At 42.4% G+C, this 18,181-nt stretch overlaps 1 protein-coding gene across 1 annotated transcript in view; it reads left to right on the forward strand.

Annotated features, from left to right (window-relative positions):
* Positions 1-18,181, forward strand: part of Pde8 (phosphodiesterase 8) — a 302,345-nt gene that overhangs the window by 224,621 nt on the left and 59,543 nt on the right. The window contains exon 17 of the mRNA XM_071663763.1: positions 15,273-15,400. Within this exon, the coding sequence (XP_071519864.1) occupies positions 15,273-15,400 (128 nt within the window). The remainder of the gene's footprint in view (positions 1-15,272; positions 15,401-18,181) is intronic.

Below are 18,181 nucleotides of genomic sequence, written 5' to 3' on the forward strand. Positions count from 1 at the left end.
CACTCATTCTCTCCATGTGACCAAACCACCTCAAAACACCCTCCTCTGCTCACTCAATCACACTCTCCCCATTACTACACATTTCTCTCACCCTATCATCACCCACTCGACCAAACCACCCCACACCACACATTGTCCCCAAACACTTCATTTCAAGCACATCCACCCTCCTGCGCACAACTCTATCTATAGCCCACGCCTCGCAACCACACAACATTGTTGGAACCACTATTCCCTCAAACACACCCATTTCCGCCCCCTGAGACAACTTCCCGACCTCCACACACTCTTCAAGGCTCCCAGAACCTTCAACAACTCCCCCACCCCACGATTCACCCCCATTGTAGAAGGCGACTAGAGGGGACGGGAGCGGGGGGCCAGAAATCCTCCCCTCCGTGTATTTTTTAACTTTCTAAAATGGGAAACAGAAGAAGGATTCACTCAGGGAGTGCTCATCCTCCTTGAAGGCTCAGACTGGGGTGTCTAAATGTGTGTGGATGTAACCAAGATGTGAAAAAAGGAGAGATAGGTAGTATGTTTGAGGAAAGGAACCTGGATGTTTTGGCTCTGAGTGAAACGAAGCTCAAGGGTAAAGGGGAAGAGTGGTTTGGGAATGTCTTGGGAGTAAAGTCAGGGGTTAGTGAGAGGACAAGAGCAAGGGAAGGAGTAGCAGTACTCCTGAAACAGGAGTTGTGGGAGTATGTGATAGAATGTAAGAAAGTAAATTCTCGATTAATATGGGTAAAACTGAAAGTTGATGGAGAGAGATGGGTGATTATTGGTGCGTATGCACCTGGGCATGAGAAGAAAGATCATGAGAGGCAAGTGTTTTGGGAGCAGCTGAATGAGTGTGTTAGTGGTTTTGATGCACAAGACCGGGTTATAGTGATGGTTGATTTGAATGCAAAGGTGAGTAATGTGGCAGTTGAGGGAATAATTGGTATACATGGGGTGTTCAGTGTTGTAAATGGAAATGATGAAGAGCTTGTAGATTTTTGTGCTGAAAATGGACTGGTGATTGGGAATACCTGGTTTAAAAAGCGAGATATACATAAGTATACGTATGTAAGTAGGAGAGATAGCCAGAGAGCGTTATTGGATTACGTGTTAATTGACAGGCATGCGAAAGAGAGACTTTTTGATGTTAATGTGCTGAGAGGTGCAACTGGAGGGATGTCTGATCATTATCTTGTGGAGGCTAAGGCGAAGATTTGTATGGGTTTTCAGGAAAGAAGAGTGAATGTTGGGGTGAAGAGGGTGGTGAGAATAAGTGAGCTTGGGAAGGAGACTTGTGTGAGGAAGTACCAGGAGAGACTGAGTACAGAATGGAAAAAGGTGAGAACAATGGAAGTAAGGGGAGTGGGGGAGGAATGGGATGTATTTAGGGAATCAGTGATGGATTGCGCAAAAGATGCTTGTGGCATGAGAAGAGTGGGAGGTGGGTTGATTAGAAAGGGTAGTGAGTGGTGGGATGAAGAAGTAAGATTATTAGTGAAAGAGAAGAGAGAGGCATTTGGACGATTTTTGCAGGGAAAAAATGCAATTGAGTGGGAGATGTATAAAAGAAAGAGACAGGAGGTCAAGAGAAAGGTGCAAGAGGTGAAAAAGAGGGCAAATGAGAGTTGGGGTGAGAGGGTATCATTAAATTTTAGGGAGAATAAAAAGATGTTCTGGAAGGAGGTAAATAAAGTGCGTAAGACAAGGGAGCAAATGGGAACTTCAGTGAAGGGCGCAAATGGGGAGGTGATAACAAGTAGTGGTGATGTGAGAAGGAGATGGAGTGAGTATTTTGAAGGTTTGTTGAATGTGTTTGATGATAGAGTGGCAGATATAGGGTGTTTTGGTCGAGGTGGTGTGCAAAGTGAGAGGGTTAGGGAAAATGATTTGGTAAACAGAGAAGAGGTAGTAAAAGCTTTGCGGAAGATGAAAGCCGGCAAGGCAGCAGGTTTGGATGGTATTGCAGTGGAATTTATTAAAAAAGGGGGTGACTGTATTGTTGACTGGTTGGTGAGGTGCCTGAGGATTGGCGGAATGCGTGCATAGTGCCATTGTACAAAGGCAAAGGGGATAAGGGTGAGTGCTCAAATTACAGAGGTATAAGTTTGTTGAGTATTCCTGGTAAATTATATGGGAGGGTATTAATTGAGAGGGTGAAGGCATGTAAAGAGCATCAGATTGGGGAAGAGCAGTGTGGTTTCAGAAGTGGTAGAGGATGTGTGGATCAGGTGTTTGCTTTGAAGAATGTATGTGAGAAATACTTAGAAAAGCAAATGGATTTGTATGTAGCATTTATGGATCTGGAGAAGGCATATGATAGAGTTGATAGAGATGCTCTGTGGAAGGTATTAAGAATATATGGTGTGGGAGGCAAGTTGTTAGAAGCAGTGAAAAGTTTTTATCGAGGATGTAAGGCATGTGTACGTGTAGGAAGAGAGGAAAGTGATTGGTTGTCAGTGAATGTAGGTTTGCGGCAGGGGTGTGTGATGTCTCCATGGTTGTTTAATTTGTTTATGGATGGGGTTGTTAGGAGGTGAATGCAAGAGTTTTGGAAAGAGGGGCAAGTATGAAGTCTGTTTTGGATGAGAGAGCTTGGGAAGTGAGTCAGTTGTTGTTCGCTGATGATATAGCACTGGAGGCTGATTCATGTGAGAAACTGCAGAAGCTGGTGACTGAGTTTGGTAAAGTGTGTGAAAGAAGAAAGTTAAGAGTGAATGTGAATAAGAGCAAGGTTATTAGGTACAGTAGGGTTGAGGGTCAAGTCAATTGGGAGATAAGTTTGAATGGAGAAAAACTGGAGGAAGTAAAGTGTTTTAGACATCTGGGAGTGGATCTGGCAGCGGATGGAACCATGGAAGCGGAAGTGGATCATAGGGTGGGGGAGGGGGCGAAAATCCTGGGAGCCTTGAAGAATGTGTGGAAGTCGAGAACATTATCTCGAAAGCAAAAATGGGTATGTTTGAAGGAATAGTGGTTCCAACAATGTTGTATGGTTGCGAGGCGTGGGCTATGGATAGAGTTGTGCGCAGGAGGGTGGATGTGCTGGAAATGAGATGTTTGAGGACAATGTGTGGTGTGAGGTGGTTTGATCGTGTAAGTAATGTAAGGGTAAGAGAGATGTGTGGAAATAAAAAGAGCGTGGTTGAGAGAGCGGAAGAGGGTGTTTTGAAATGGTTTGGGCACATGGAGAGAATGAGTGAGGAAAGGTTGACCAAGAGGATATATGTGTCAGAGGTGGAGGAAACGAGGAGAAGTGGGAGACCAAATTGGAGGTGGAAAGATGGAGTGAAAAAGATTTTGAGTGATCGGGGCCTGAACATGCAGGAGGGTGAAAGGAGGGCAAGGAATAGAGTGAATTGTATCGATGTGGTATACTGGGGTTGACGTGCTGTCAGTGGATCGAATCAGGGCATGTGAAGCGTCTGGGGTGAACCATGGAAAGCTGTGTAGGTATGTATATTTTGCGTGTTTGGACGTGTATGTATATACATGTGTATGGGGGTGGGTTGGGCCATTTCTTTCGTCTGTTTCCTTGCGCTACCTCGCAAACGCGGGAGACAGCGACAAAAAAAAAATATATATATATATATATATATATATATATATATATATATATATATATTTTATTTATTCATTTATTTTGCTTTGTCGCTGTCTCCCGCGTTTGCAAGGTAGCGCAAGGAAACAGACGAAAGAAATGGCCCAACCCACCCCCATACACATGTATATACATACACGTCCACACACGCAAATATACATACCCATACATCTCAATGTACACATATATATACACACACTAGACACATACATATATACCCATGCACACAATTCACACTGTCTGCCTTTATTCATTCCCATTGCCACCTCGCTACACATGGAATACCATCCCCCTCCCCCCTCATGTGTGCAAGGTAGCGCTAGGAAAAGACAACAAAGGCCCCATTCGTTCACACTCAGTCTCTAGCTGTCATGCAGGCCCCACAGAACTTTCCATGGTTTACCCCAGACGCTTCACATGCCCTGATTCAATCCACTGACAGCACGTCAACCCTGGTATACCACATCGATCCAATTCACTCTATTCCTTGCCCGCCTTTCACCCTCCTGCATGTTCAGGCCCCAATCACTCAAAATCTTTTTCACTCCATCTTTCCACCTCCAATTTGGTCTCCCACTTCTCCTCGTTCCCTCCACCTCCGACACATATATCCTCTTGGTCAATCTTTCCTCACTCACTCTCTCCATGTGCCCAAACCATTTCAAAACACCCTCTTCTGCTCTCTCAACCACACTCTTTTTATTTCCACACATCTCTCTTACCTTTACATTACTTACTTGATCAAACCACCTCACACCACACATTGTCCTCAAACATCTCCTTTCCAGCACATCCACCCTCCTGCGCACAACTCTATCCATAGCCCACGCCTCGCAACCATACAACATTGTTGGAACCACTATTACTTCAAACATACCCATTTTTGCTTTCCGAGATAATGTTCTCGACTTCCATACATTCTTCAAGGCTCCCAGGATTTTCGCCCCCTCCCCCACCCTATGATTCACTTCCGCTTCCATGGTTCCATCTGCTGCCAGATCCACTCCCAGATATCTAAAACACTTTTCTTTCATACTATTCGCCATTTCCTGCGTTAGCAAGGTAGCGTTAAGAACAGAGGACTGGGCCTTTGAGGAAATATAATATCCTCATCTGGCCTCCTTCTCTGTTCCTTCTTTGGAAAAAAAAAAAAAAAAGGGGAGGATTTCCAGCCCCCCCGCTCCCTTCCCTTTCAGTCGCCTTCTATGACAGGCAGGAAATACGTGGGACATATTCTTTCTCCCCTATCCCCAGGGATACAATATATATATATATATATATATATATATATATATATATATATATATATATATATATATATATATATTTATATATATATATATATACACCAAAGTTATGTGAAATAGTTTTGTTTTATATTCTCATCCTTATTATAATTACCACATATTTTTGTTAATGTTGTACTTGCTACAGTTGTTGTGTAAGCATATTTGATTGCTGTAAGAAATTAAGGCTAGGGGCTGTGGTAGGACATACTGTAGAGGGCCAGGAGGGGTGTATAGGGAGGGGATAGGGGAGAAAGAATACTTCCCACGTATTCCCTGCGTGTCGCAGAAGGTGACTAAAAGGGGAGGGAGCGGGGGGCTGGAAATCCTCCTCTTTTTTTCTTTTTTTTTCCAAAAGAAGGAACAGAGAAGGGGGCCAGGTGAGGATATTCCCTCAGAGGCCCAGTCCTCTGTTCTTAACGCTACCTTGCTAATGCGGGAAATGGCGAATAGTTTGAAAGAAAAGAAAAAAAAATATATATATATATATATATATATATATATATATATATATATATATATATATATATAGGGAAAATGATTTGGTAAACAGAGAAGAGGTAGTAAAAGCTTTGCGGAAGATGAAAGCCGGCAAGGCAGCAGGTTTGGATGGTATTGCAGTGGAATTTATTAAAAAAGGGGGTGACTGTATTGTTGACTGGTTGGTAAGGTTATTTAATGTATGTATGACTCATGGTGAGGTGCCTGAGGATTGGCGGAATGCGTGCATAGTGCCATTGTACAAAGGCAAAGGGGATAAGAGTGAGTGCTCAAATTACAGAGGTATAAGTTTGTTGAGTATTCCTGGTAAATTATATGGGAGAGTATTGATTGAGAGGGTGAAGGCATGTACAGAGCATCAGATTGGGGAAGAGCAGTGTGGTTTCAGAAGTGGTAGAGGATGTGTGGATCAGGTGTTTGCTTTGAAGAATGTATGCGAGAAATACTTAGAAAAGCAAATGGATTTGTATGTAGCATTTATGGATCTGGAGAAGGCATATGATAGAGTTGATAGAGATGCTCTGTGGAAGGTATTAAGAATATATGGTGTGGGAGGCAAGTTGTTAGAAGCAGTGAAAAGTTTTTATCGAGGATGTAAGGCATGTGTACGTGTAGGAAGAGAGGAAAGTGATTGGTTCTCAGTGAATGTAGGTTTGCGGCAGGGGTGTGTGATGTCTCCATGGTTGTTTAATTTGTTTATGGATGGGGTTGTTAGGGAGGTAAATGCAAGAGTCTTGGAAAGAGGGGCAAGTATGAAGTCTGTTGGGGATGAGAGAGCTTGGGAAGTGAGTCAGTTGTTGTTCGCTGATGATACAGCGCTGGTGGCGGATTCATGTGAGAAACTGCAGAAGCTGGTGACGGAGTTTGGTAAAGTGTGTGGAAGAAGAAAGTTAAGAGTAAATGTGAATAAGAGCAAGGTTATTAGGTACAGTAGGGTTGAGGGTCAAGTCAATTGGGAGGTGAGTTTGAATGGAGAAAAACTGGAGGAAGTGAAGTGTTTTAGATATCTGGGAGTGGATCTGTCAGCGGATAGAACCATGGAAGCGGAAGTGGATCATAGGGTGGGGGAGGGGGCGAAAATTTTGGGAGCCTTGAAAAATGTGTGGAAGTCGAGAACATTATCCCGGAAAGCAAAAATGGGTATGTTTGAAGGAATAGTAGTTCCAACAATGTTGTATGGTTGCGAGGCGTGGGCTATGGATAGAGTTGTGCGCAGGAGGATGGATGTGCTGGAAATGAGATGTTTGAGGACAATGTGTGGTGTGAGGTGGTTTGATCGAGTAAGTAACGTAAGGGTAAGAGAGATGTGTGGAAATAAAAAGAGTGTGGTTGAGAGAGCAGAAGAGGGTGTTTTGAAATGGTTTGGGCACATGGAGAGAATGAGTGAGGAAAGATTGACCAAGAGGATATATGTGTCGGAGGTGGAGGGAACGAGGAGAAGAGGGAGACCAAATTGGAGGTGGAAAGATGGAGTGAAAAGGATTTTGTGTGATCGGGGCCTGAACATGCAGGAGGGTGAAAGGAGGGCAAGGAATAGAGTGAATTGGAGCGATGTGGTATACCGGGGTTGACGTGCTGTCAGTGGATTGAATCAAGGCATGTGAAGCGTCCGGGGTAAACCATGGAAAGCTGTGTAGGTATGTATATTTGCGTGTGTGGACGTGTGTATGTACATGTGTATGGGGGGGGTTGGGCCATTTCTTTCGTCTGTTTCCTTGCGCTACCTCGCAAACGCGGGAGACAGCGACAAAGTATAAAAAAAAGAAAAAATATATATATATATATATATATATATATATATATATATATATATATATATATATATATATATATTTATTCCCTGGGGATAGGGGAGAAAGAATACTTCCCACGTATTCCCTGCGTGTCGTAGAAGGCGACTAAAAGGGGAGGGAGCGGGGGGGCTGGAAATCCTCCCCTCTCAATTTTTTTTAATTTTCCAAAAGAAGGAACAGAGAAGGGGGCCAGGTGAGGATATTCCCTCAATGGCCCAGTCCTCAGTTCTTAATGCTACCTCGCTAACGCGGGAAATGGCGAATAGTTTGAAAAAAAAAAATATATATATACTTATATATATATATATATATATATATATATATTATCCCTGGGGATAGGGGAGAAAGAATACTTCCCCATATTCCCTGCGTGTCGTAGAAGGCGACTAAAAGGGGAGGGAGCGGGTGGCTGGAAATCCTCCCCTCTCGTTTTTTTTTAATTTTCCAAAAGAAGGAACAGAGAAGGGGGCCAGGTGAGGAGTTTCCCTGTAAGGCCCAGTCCTCTGGTCTTAACGCTACCTCACAAATGCGGGAAATGGCGAATCGTATGAAAAAAAAAAAAAATATATATATACATATATATATATATATATATATATATATATATATATATATATATATATATATATATATATATATATATATTATCTCGGAAAGCAAAAATGGGTATGTTTGAAGGAATAGTGGTTCCAACAATGTTGTATGGTTGCGAGGCGTGGGCTATGGATAGAGTTGTGCGCAGGAGGATGGATGTGCTGGAAATGAGATGTTTGAGGACAATGTGTGGTGTGAGGTGGTTTGATCGAGTGAGTAACGTAAGGGTAAGAGAGATGTGTGGAAATAAAAAGAGCGTGGTTGAGAGAGCAGAAGAGGGTGTTTTAAAGTGGTTTGGGCACATGGAGAGAATGAGTGAGGAAAGATTGACCAAGAGGATATATGTGTCGGAGGTGGAGGGAACGAGGAGAAGAGGGAGACCAAATTGGAGGTGGAAAGATGGAGTGAAAAAGATTTTCTGTGATCGGGGCCTGAACATGCAGGAGGGTGAAAGGAGGGCAAGGAATAGAGTGAATTGGAGCGATGTGGTATACCGGGGTTGACGTGCTGTCAGTGGATTGAATCAAGGCATGTGAAGCATCTGGGGTAAACCATGGAAAGCTGTGTAGGTATGTATATTTGCGTGTGTGGACGTATGTATATACATGTGTATGGGGGGGGTTGGGCCATTTCTTTCGTCTGTTTCCTTGCGCTACCTCGCAAACGCGGGAGACAGCGACAAAGTATAATAAAAAATAATATAATAATAATATATATATATATATATATATATATATATATATATATATATATATATATATATATATATATATATATATATTCTCTGTTCCTTCTTTTGGAAAATTTAAAAAAAAAAAAAAAAAAAAACGAGAGGGGAGGATTTCCAGCCCCCCGCTCCCTCCCCTTTTAGTCGCCCTGCGTGTCGTAAAAGGCGACTAAAAGGGGAGGGAGCGGGGGGCTGGAAATCCTCCCCTCTCGTTTTTTTTTTTTTTTTTTTTTTTAATTTTGCAAAAGAAGGAACAGAGAATTGGGCCAGGTGAGGGTATTCCCTCAAAGGCCCAGTCCTCTGTTCTTAACGCTACCTCGCTAATGCGGGAAATGGCGAACAGTTTGAAAAAAGAAAAAGAATATATATATATATATACATATATATATTTATTTATTTATTTATTTTGCTTTGTCGCTGTCTCCCGCATTAGTGAGGTAGCGCAAGGAAACAGATGAAAGAATGGCCCAACCCACCCACATGCACATGTATATACATAAACGTTCACACACGCAAATATACATACCTATACATCTCAACGTATACGTATATATACACACACAGACATACACATATATTCACATGTACATAATACATACTGTGTGCCTTTTTTCATTTCCCATCGCCACCCTGCCACACATGAAATAACAACCCCCTCCCCCCTCATGTGCGCGAGGTAGCGCTAGGAAGACAGCAAAGGCCCCGAAACCACAGCTCCCTTTCCACATCCAGGCCCCACAGAACTCTCCATGGTTTACCCCAGACGCCTCACATGCCATGGTTCAATCCATTGACAGCACGTCGACCCCGGTATACCACATCGTCCCAATTCACTCTATTCCCTGCATGTCCCCCACCCTCCTGCATGCTCAGGCCCTGATCACTCAAAATCTCTTTCATTCCATCCCTCCACTTCCAATTTGGTCTCCCACTTCTCCTCGTTCCCTCCACCTCTGACACATACATCCTCTTGGTCAATCCCTCCCCACTCATTCTCTCCATGTGACCAAACCACCTCAAAACACCCTCCTCTGCTCACTCAATCACACTCTCCCCATTACCACACATTTCTCTCACCCTATCATCACCCACTCGACCAAACCACCTCACACCACACATTGTCCCCAAACACTTCATTTCAAGCACATCCACCCTCCTGCGCACAACTCTATCTATAGCCCACGCCTCGCAACCACACAACATTGTTGGAACCACTATTCCCTCAAACACACCCATTTCCGCCGCCCGAGACAACTTCCCGACCTCCACACACTCTTCAAGGCTCCCAGAACCTTCAACAACTCCCCCACCCCACGATTCACCCCCATTGTAGAAGGCGACTAGAGGGGACGGGAGCGGGGGGCCAGAAATCCTCCCCTCCGTGTATTTTTTAACTTTCTAAAATGGGAAACAGAAGAAGGATTCACTCAGGGAGTGCTCATCCTCCTTGAAGGCTCAGACTGGGGTGTCTAAATGTGTGTGGATGTAACCAAGATGTGAAAAAAGGAGAGATAGGTAGTATGTTTGAGGAAAGGAACCTGGATGTTTTGGCTCTGAGTGAAACGAAGCTCAAGGGTAAAGGGGAAGAGTGGTTTGGGAATGTCTTGGGAGTAAAGTCAGGGGTTAGTGAGAGGACAAGAGCAAGGGAAGGAGTAGCAGTACTCCTGAAACAGGAGTTGTGGGAGTATGTGATAGAATGTAAGAAAGTAAATTCTCGATTAATATGGGTAAAACTGAAAGTTGATGGAGAGAGATGGGTGATTATTGGTGCGTATGCACCTGGGCATGAGAAGAAAGATCATGAGAGGCAAGTGTTTTGGGAGCAGCTGAATGAGTGTGTTAGTGGTTTTGATGCACAAGACCGGGTTATAGTGATGGTTGATTTGAATGCAAAGGTGAGTAATGTGGCAGTTGAGGGAATAATTGGTATACATGGGGTGTTCAGTGTTGTAAATGGAAATGATGAAGAGCTTGTAGATTTTTGTGCTGAAAAAGGACTGGTGATTGGGAATACCTGGTTTAAAAAGCGAGATATACATAAGTATACGTATGTAAGTAGGAGAGATAGCCAGAGAGCGTTATTGGATTACGTGTTAATTGACAGGCATGCGAAAGAGAGACTTTTTGATGTTAATGTGCTGAGAGGTGCAACTGGAGGGATGTCTGATCATTATCTTGTGGAGGCTAAGGCGAAGATTTGTATGGGTTTTCAGGAAAGAAGAGTGAATGTTGGGGTGAAGAGGGTGGTGAGAATAAGTGAGCTTGGGAAGGAGACTTGTGTGAGGAAGTACCAGGAGAGACTGAGTACAGAATGGAAAAAGGTGAGAACAATGGAAGTAAGGGGAGTGGGGGAGGAATGGGATGTATTTAGGGAATCAGTGATGGATTGCGCAAAAGATGCTTGTGGCATGAGAAGAGTGGGAGGTGGGTTGATTAGAAAGGGTAGTGAGTGGTGGGATGAAGAAGTAAGATTATTAGTGAAAGAGAAGAGAGAGGCATTTGGACGATTTTTGCAGGGAAAAAATGCAATTGAGTGGGAGATGTATAAAAGAAAGAGACAGGAGGTCAAGAGAAAGGTGCAAGAGGTGAAAAAGAGGGCAAATGAGAGTTGGGGTGAGAGGGTATCATTAAATTTTAGGGAGAATAAAAAGATGTTCTGGAAGGAGGTAAATAAAGTGCGTAAGACAAGGGAGCAAATGGGAACTTCAGTGAAGGGCGCAAATGGGGAGGTGATAACAAGTAGTGGTGATGTGAGAAGGAGATGGAGTGAGTATTTTGAAGGTTTGTTGAATGTGTTTGATGATAGAGTGGCAGATATAGGGTGTTTTGGTCGAGGTGGTGTGCAAAGTGAGAGGGTTAGGGAAAATGATTTGGTAAACAGAGAAGAGGTAGTAAAAGCTTTGCGGAAGATGAAAGCCGGCAAGGCAGCAGGTTTGGATGGTATTGCAGTGGAATTTATTAAAAAAGGGGGTGACTGTATTGTTGACTGGTTGGTGAGGTGCCTGAGGATTGGCGGAATGCGTGCATAGTGCCATTGTACAAAGGCAAAGGGGATAAGGGTGAGTGCTCAAATTACAGAGGTATAAGTTTGTTGAGTATTCCTGGTAAATTATATGGGAGGGTATTAATTGAGAGGGTGAAGGCATGTAAAGAGCATCAGATTGGGGAAGAGCAGTGTGGTTTCAGAAGTGGTAGAGGATGTGTGGATCAGGTGTTTGCTTTGAAGAATGTATGTGAGAAATACTTAGAAAAGCAAATGGATTTGTATGTAGCATTTATGGATCTGGAGAAGGCATATGATAGAGTTGATAGAGATGCTCTGTGGAAGGTATTAAGAATATATGGTGTGGGAGGCAAGTTGTTAGAAGCAGTGAAAAGTTTTTATCGAGGATGTAAGGCATGTGTACGTGTAGGAAGAGAGGAAAGTGATTGGTTGTCAGTGAATGTAGGTTTGCGGCAGGGGTGTGTGATGTCTCCATGGTTGTTTAATTTGTTTATGGATGGGGTTGTTAGGAGGTGAATGCAAGAGTTTTGGAAAGAGGGGCAAGTATGAAGTCTGTTTTGGATGAGAGAGCTTGGGAAGTGAGTCAGTTGTTGTTCGCTGATGATATAGCACTGGAGGCTGATTCATGTGAGAAACTGCAGAAGCTGGTGACTGAGTTTGGTAAAGTGTGTGAAAGAAGAAAGTTAAGAGTGAATGTGAATAAGAGCAAGGTTATTAGGTACAGTAGGGTTGAGGGTCAAGTCAATTGGGAGATAAGTTTGAATGGAGAAAAACTGGAGGAAGTAAAGTGTTTTAGACATCTGGGAGTGGATCTGGCAGCGGATGGAACCATGGAAGCGGAAGTGGATCATAGGGTGGGGGAGGGGGCGAAAATCCTGGGAGCCTTGAAGAATGTGTGGAAGTCGAGAACATTATCTCGAAAGCAAAAATGGGTATGTTTGAAGGAATAGTGGTTCCAACAATGTTGTATGGTTGCGAGGCGTGGGCTATGGATAGAGTTGTGCGCAGGAGGGTGGATGTGCTGGAAATGAGATGTTTGAGGACAATGTGTGGTGTGAGGTGGTTTGATCGTGTAAGTAATGTAAGGGTAAGAGAGATGTGTGGAAATAAAAAGAGCGTGGTTGAGAGAGCGGAAGAGGGTGTTTTGAAATGGTTTGGGCACATGGAGAGAATGAGTGAGGAAAGGTTGACCAAGAGGATATATGTGTCAGAGGTGGAGGAAACGAGGAGAAGTGGGAGACCAAATTGGAGGTGGAAAGATGGAGTGAAAAAGATTTTGAGTGATCGGGGCCTGAACATGCAGGAGGGTGAAAGGAGGGCAAGGAATAGAGTGAATTGTATCGATGTGGTATACCGGGGTTGACGTGCTGTCAGTGGATCGAATCAGGGCATGTGAAGCGTCTGGGGTGAACCATGGAAAGCTGTGTAGGTATGTATATTTTGCGTGTTTGGACGTGTATGTATATACATGTGTATGGGGGTGGGTTGGGCCATTTCTTTCGTCTGTTTCCTTGCGCTACCTCGCAAACGCGGGAGACAGCGACAAAAAAAAAAATATATATATATATATATATATATATATATATATATATATATATATATATTTTATTTATTCATTTATTTTGCTTTGTCGCTGTCTCCCGCGTTTGCAAGGTAGCGCAAGGAAACAGACGAAAGAAATGGCCCAACCCACCCCCATACACATGTATATACATACACGTCCACACACGCAAATATACATACCCATACATCTCAATGTACACATATATATACACACACTAGACACATACATATATACCCATGCACACAATTCACACTGTCTGCCTTTATTCATTCCCATTGCCACCTCGCTACACATGGAATACCATACCCCTCCCCCCTCATGTGTGCAAGGTAGCGCTAGGAAAAGACAACAAAGGCCCCATTCGTTCACACTCAGTCTCTAGCTGTCATGCAGGCCCCACAGAACTTTCCATGGTTTACCCCAGACGCTTCACATGCCCTGATTCAATCCACTGACAGCACGTCAACCCTGGTATACCACATCGATCCAATTCACTCTATTCCTTGCCCGCCTTTCACCCTCCTGCATGTTCAGGCCCCAATCACTCAAAATCTTTTTCACTCCATCTTTCCACCTCCAATTTGGTCTCCCACTTCTCCTCGTTCCCTCCACCTCTGACACATATATCCTCTTGGTCAATCTTTCCTCACTCACTCTCTCCATGTGCCCAAACCATTTCAAAACACCCTCTTCTGCTCTCTCAACCACACTCTTTTTATTTCCACACATCTCTCTTACCTTTACATTACTTACTTGATCAAACCACCTCACACCACACATTGTCCTCAAACATCTCCTTTCCAGCACATCCATCCTCCTGCGCACAACTCTATCCATAGCCCACACCTCGCAACAATACAACATTGTTGGAACCACTATTACTTCAAACATACCCATTTTTGCTTTCCGAGATAATGTTCTCGACTTCCATACATTCTTCAAGGCTCCCAGGATTTTCGCCCCCTCCCCCACCCTATGATTCACTTCCGCTTCCATGGTTCCATCTGCTGCCAGATCCACTCCCAGATATCTAAAACACTTCACTTCCTCCAGTTTTTCTCCATTCAAACTTACCTCCCAATTGACTTGACCCTCAACCCTACTGTACCTAATAACCTTGCTCTTATTCACATTTACTCTTAACTTTCTTCTTTCACACACTTTACCAAACTCAGTCACCAGCTTCTGCAGTTTCTCACATGAATCAGCCTCCAGTGCTGTATCATCAGCGAACAACAACTGACTCACTTCCCAAGCTCTCTGATCCACAACAAACTGCATACTTGCCCCTCTTTCCAAAACTCTTGCATTCACCTCCCTAACAACCCCATCCATAAACAAATTAAACAACCATGGAGACATCACACACCCTTGCCGCAAACCTACATTCACTGAGAACCAATCACTTTCCTCTCTTCTTACACGTACACATGCCTTACATCCTCGATAAAAACTTTTCACTGCTTCTAACACCTTGCCTCCCACACCATATATTTTTCTTAGTACCTTCCACAGGGAATCTCTATCAACTCTATCATATGCCTTCTCCAGATCCATAAATGCTACATACAAATCCATTTGCTTTTCTAAGTATTTCTCACATTCATTCTTCAAAGCAAATATGTATATATATTATTATTATTATTATTATAATTATACTTAGTCGTTGTCTCCTGCGTTAGCAAGGTAGCACAAGGAAACAGACAAAGGAGTGGTCCAACCCACCTACATACTCATGCACATATACATACCTATACATTTCAATGTATACATTCATATACATCAACAGACAGATACATATATGCACATGTACATATTCATACTTGCTGCCTTCATCCATTCTCATCGCCACCGCCACTCATGAAATGGCACCACCCTCCCTCGTGCATGCGTGAGGTAGCGCTAGGAAAAGTCAACAAAAGCCACATTCATTCATACTCAGTCTGTATGTTTTTGGATATGTGTATAAGTGGATGTAGCCTTTCTTTTTCTTGTCCTGGCACTAACTCACTGACTTGGGAAACAGCAATCAATTATGGAAAGATATTATGATTATTATTAAATCATTCTTATCGATATGTTATTACAGTGACGCATGCTAACTGGAATATAGTAGCATGATCTGTATGCCGAAAGAAACTTTATAACATGGCATGTTTTCCAGTTTAAACACTTCCAGGATGTTAGATGACTTTTCTTTTATTTCAGTGCATTCCTGTGCAATACAGACAATGAGCTAGCTATTCTTTACAATGACTTGAATGTTTTGGAGTCTCACCATGCAGCCGTATCTTTCAAGTATACTCATTCAGATGACCGTGTCAACATCTACAAAGGTATTTAGTTTGAATATTTTTTCCTATCAAAGCTTTTCTGATTTGGAGAAGTTTTGTCTGTCACCATGTTTATATTGTTTTTGCCACTGCCATTGAAAAAGGGAGGGCACATAGTGTTACCCATTTCCTTCGATCTGTACTTCTATCCATCCATCTGTCTGGATTTGATTATCATTTGTAAGCTTTAGAATGTCTCAAAAAATTAAATGATATTTTGTTCACAAGTTGAAATATTTGGAATCTAGGCCGAGTTCGATTTCTGACAATTTCTAATGATTTATACCAGAGCTAACTTTTGGTGGGTTGGCAGATGAAAATGAAATTTGGTTTACAGGTGTAATTAGGTTATTTAGAAAAAAAAAAAAAGAAGATGAGCGATAGGAAAAACCCATCACATGTTGATAGATCGGGCAAGAAGCTAAGGAAGATGCTCAGTTCGGAATTGAAAATAAAGGTGATCACCCAGTACAAAGGAGGAAAAAAGTTTAATGTGATTGCACGTGATCTGCAGTTGTCCCATCTGACAGTCTCCACAATTTTAAAGGACAAAGAAAAAATATGTGAAGCAGTGAATGGTTTGGCAAGTATCAAGTCTACAATAACAAAGCAACATCAAGGGCCCATTCATGAAATGGAAAAGTTGTTGATGCTGTGGATGGAAGATCAAATTCAAAAACATGTACCGCTAAGCTTACTAACAATTCAGGCGAAATCTAGAAGTCTTTTTGAGACTTTGAAGGAGCAATCAGGCAAGGATTACACCAAGAACTTCATGGCAAGTCATGGTTGGTTCATTAGATTTAAAAGAAGATATGGCTTGCACAATGTTCAAGTCACAGGAGAAGCTGCAAGTGCTGATGAACGAGCTGTCATGAAGGTAAAAAATAAATAAAAGATTTTTTTTGATAAACCATAGAGTGATTTAAGAAAAAATAATTTCATAAAATTGGCTAAACAAAATTGAGACTATCACGCTACAACTTACATAATGTAGAAAATTAAAATGATGAAATATGAACTGAAGAATCTTAGATAGTAGGTAAAAAGAAACTCCAGAATCATATGATAAAGCTGGTTAATCAAAAAAAGATGATCATGATAGAAATTGAGTAGGATAAAAGAAAGTTGTACAGTTACACGTATTCTACTTGCCATGCTAACATATGTCTGACTTACATCCATTTCAAGATCCGACTAGTCAGTCAGAATGGAACTCGGATGTATATAGGGGATAGATAGTAATCTGTCTTTAATTTGTACAAAAATGGAGTCTGCATTCCCACCAATGCAATGTTTTTTCTGCGGGATTTAAATAAGCTATAACAAAGAGCAGGACATTATCATGTACTTTGTTTGCCCTATCCCTGTTAAACAGTGTGTACCTTGACATTGAGAATTTGGCAAGGAAGTTTCTATTGCTCATACACCTCTCTTTTCTCTTTCACTGGCAACTTTACTTCTTCAGCCCATAACTCACTTCACTTTCTCACCTGCCCACCGTTTACTATCTTTTCTCACCAATCCACCACTCATTATCCTTTCTCACGCCCACCTCCCACCTTACACATACCACACACTTCTCTTGCAAATACCAGCACTGTTTCCCTAAATATCTCCCATTCCTCACCCACTCCCTTAACTTCACTTACTCTCACCTCATATCATGCTATACTCAATCTCCCCAGGTATTTCTTCACACACGTCTCTTTTCCAAGCTCACTTACTTTCACCCCCTCTTCTCACTCATCTTGTTTCCTCTTTTCCAAAACCCCCAACAAATCTTCACCTTTGCCTCCACCAGATGATGATGGCATCCCACCAGCTGCCCCTCTCAACAATTATATTCAATAATCTCTCTTATGCACCTCTATCAATCAGTACATACAGGTTGAGTATCCTTTATTTGAAATGCCCAGGACCAGAAGTGTTTTGGATTTTGGAATATTTGCATATACATAATGATATGTGGAAAATAGGATGGTATGGAAACAAATGGTTTAGGGCTGAGACACACCTCAACACTTCAACCATACAAAGGTCTTCCTCAGGGGATACTGATTCCAGCATTTGGTGGGACTGTGTTCCCGAGCCAGTGATGGTTACCTGGTAGGACACCTTGACGTGTCGCTCTTTGATTAGATCATTGGTCCTACTGCTTCCATCCAGTTACAGCAATCTCTGCTGCCAGATGTGACCAGCTGATGAACCCAGACATTGTGGTAATGTTGTTCATAATCTGTTCCTCCAGGTAAGCTTTGACACTATCACTAAACGGTTTATCACTTGCCTGTAGTTGTCTTGGCATTGACTACTAAGTAATAGTGTGAAAGCTTACTTAGAGGAAGGGATTAAGAACAACATTAACACAAGGTCTAGGTTCATCTGCTGGTCATGTCAGGCAGTGGAGATCACTGTGAACACATGAATGCAGCTGGACAAGCAATCCAAGTAGAGAGTGATGCGCCAAGGCATTAGACTTAGACTGGATGACCATCACTTACTGGGGAATATGGTCCTACCAAATGCTGGAATCAGTGTCTCCTGAGGAAAATGGTTGAATGGTTGAAATGTTAAGGTATGTCTCAGCTAACCTGTTTGTTTCCATACCATCCTATTTTACACATTTGTCATGATGGATAGTAGATAATGAGATATCTTGGGGATGGGACTCAAGTTTAAACACAGAATCCATATATGCTTCATATACGACTTATACACATTGTCTGAAGATAACGTATGAAATATTTTTAATATTGCACAAGAAACAAAGCTTAAGTAACA

The sequence above is a fragment of the Panulirus ornatus genome, chromosome 7 (genome assembly GCF_036320965.1).
Source record: "Panulirus ornatus isolate Po-2019 chromosome 7, ASM3632096v1, whole genome shotgun sequence".
NCBI classification, from domain to species: domain Eukaryota; kingdom Metazoa; phylum Arthropoda; class Malacostraca; order Decapoda; family Palinuridae; genus Panulirus; species Panulirus ornatus.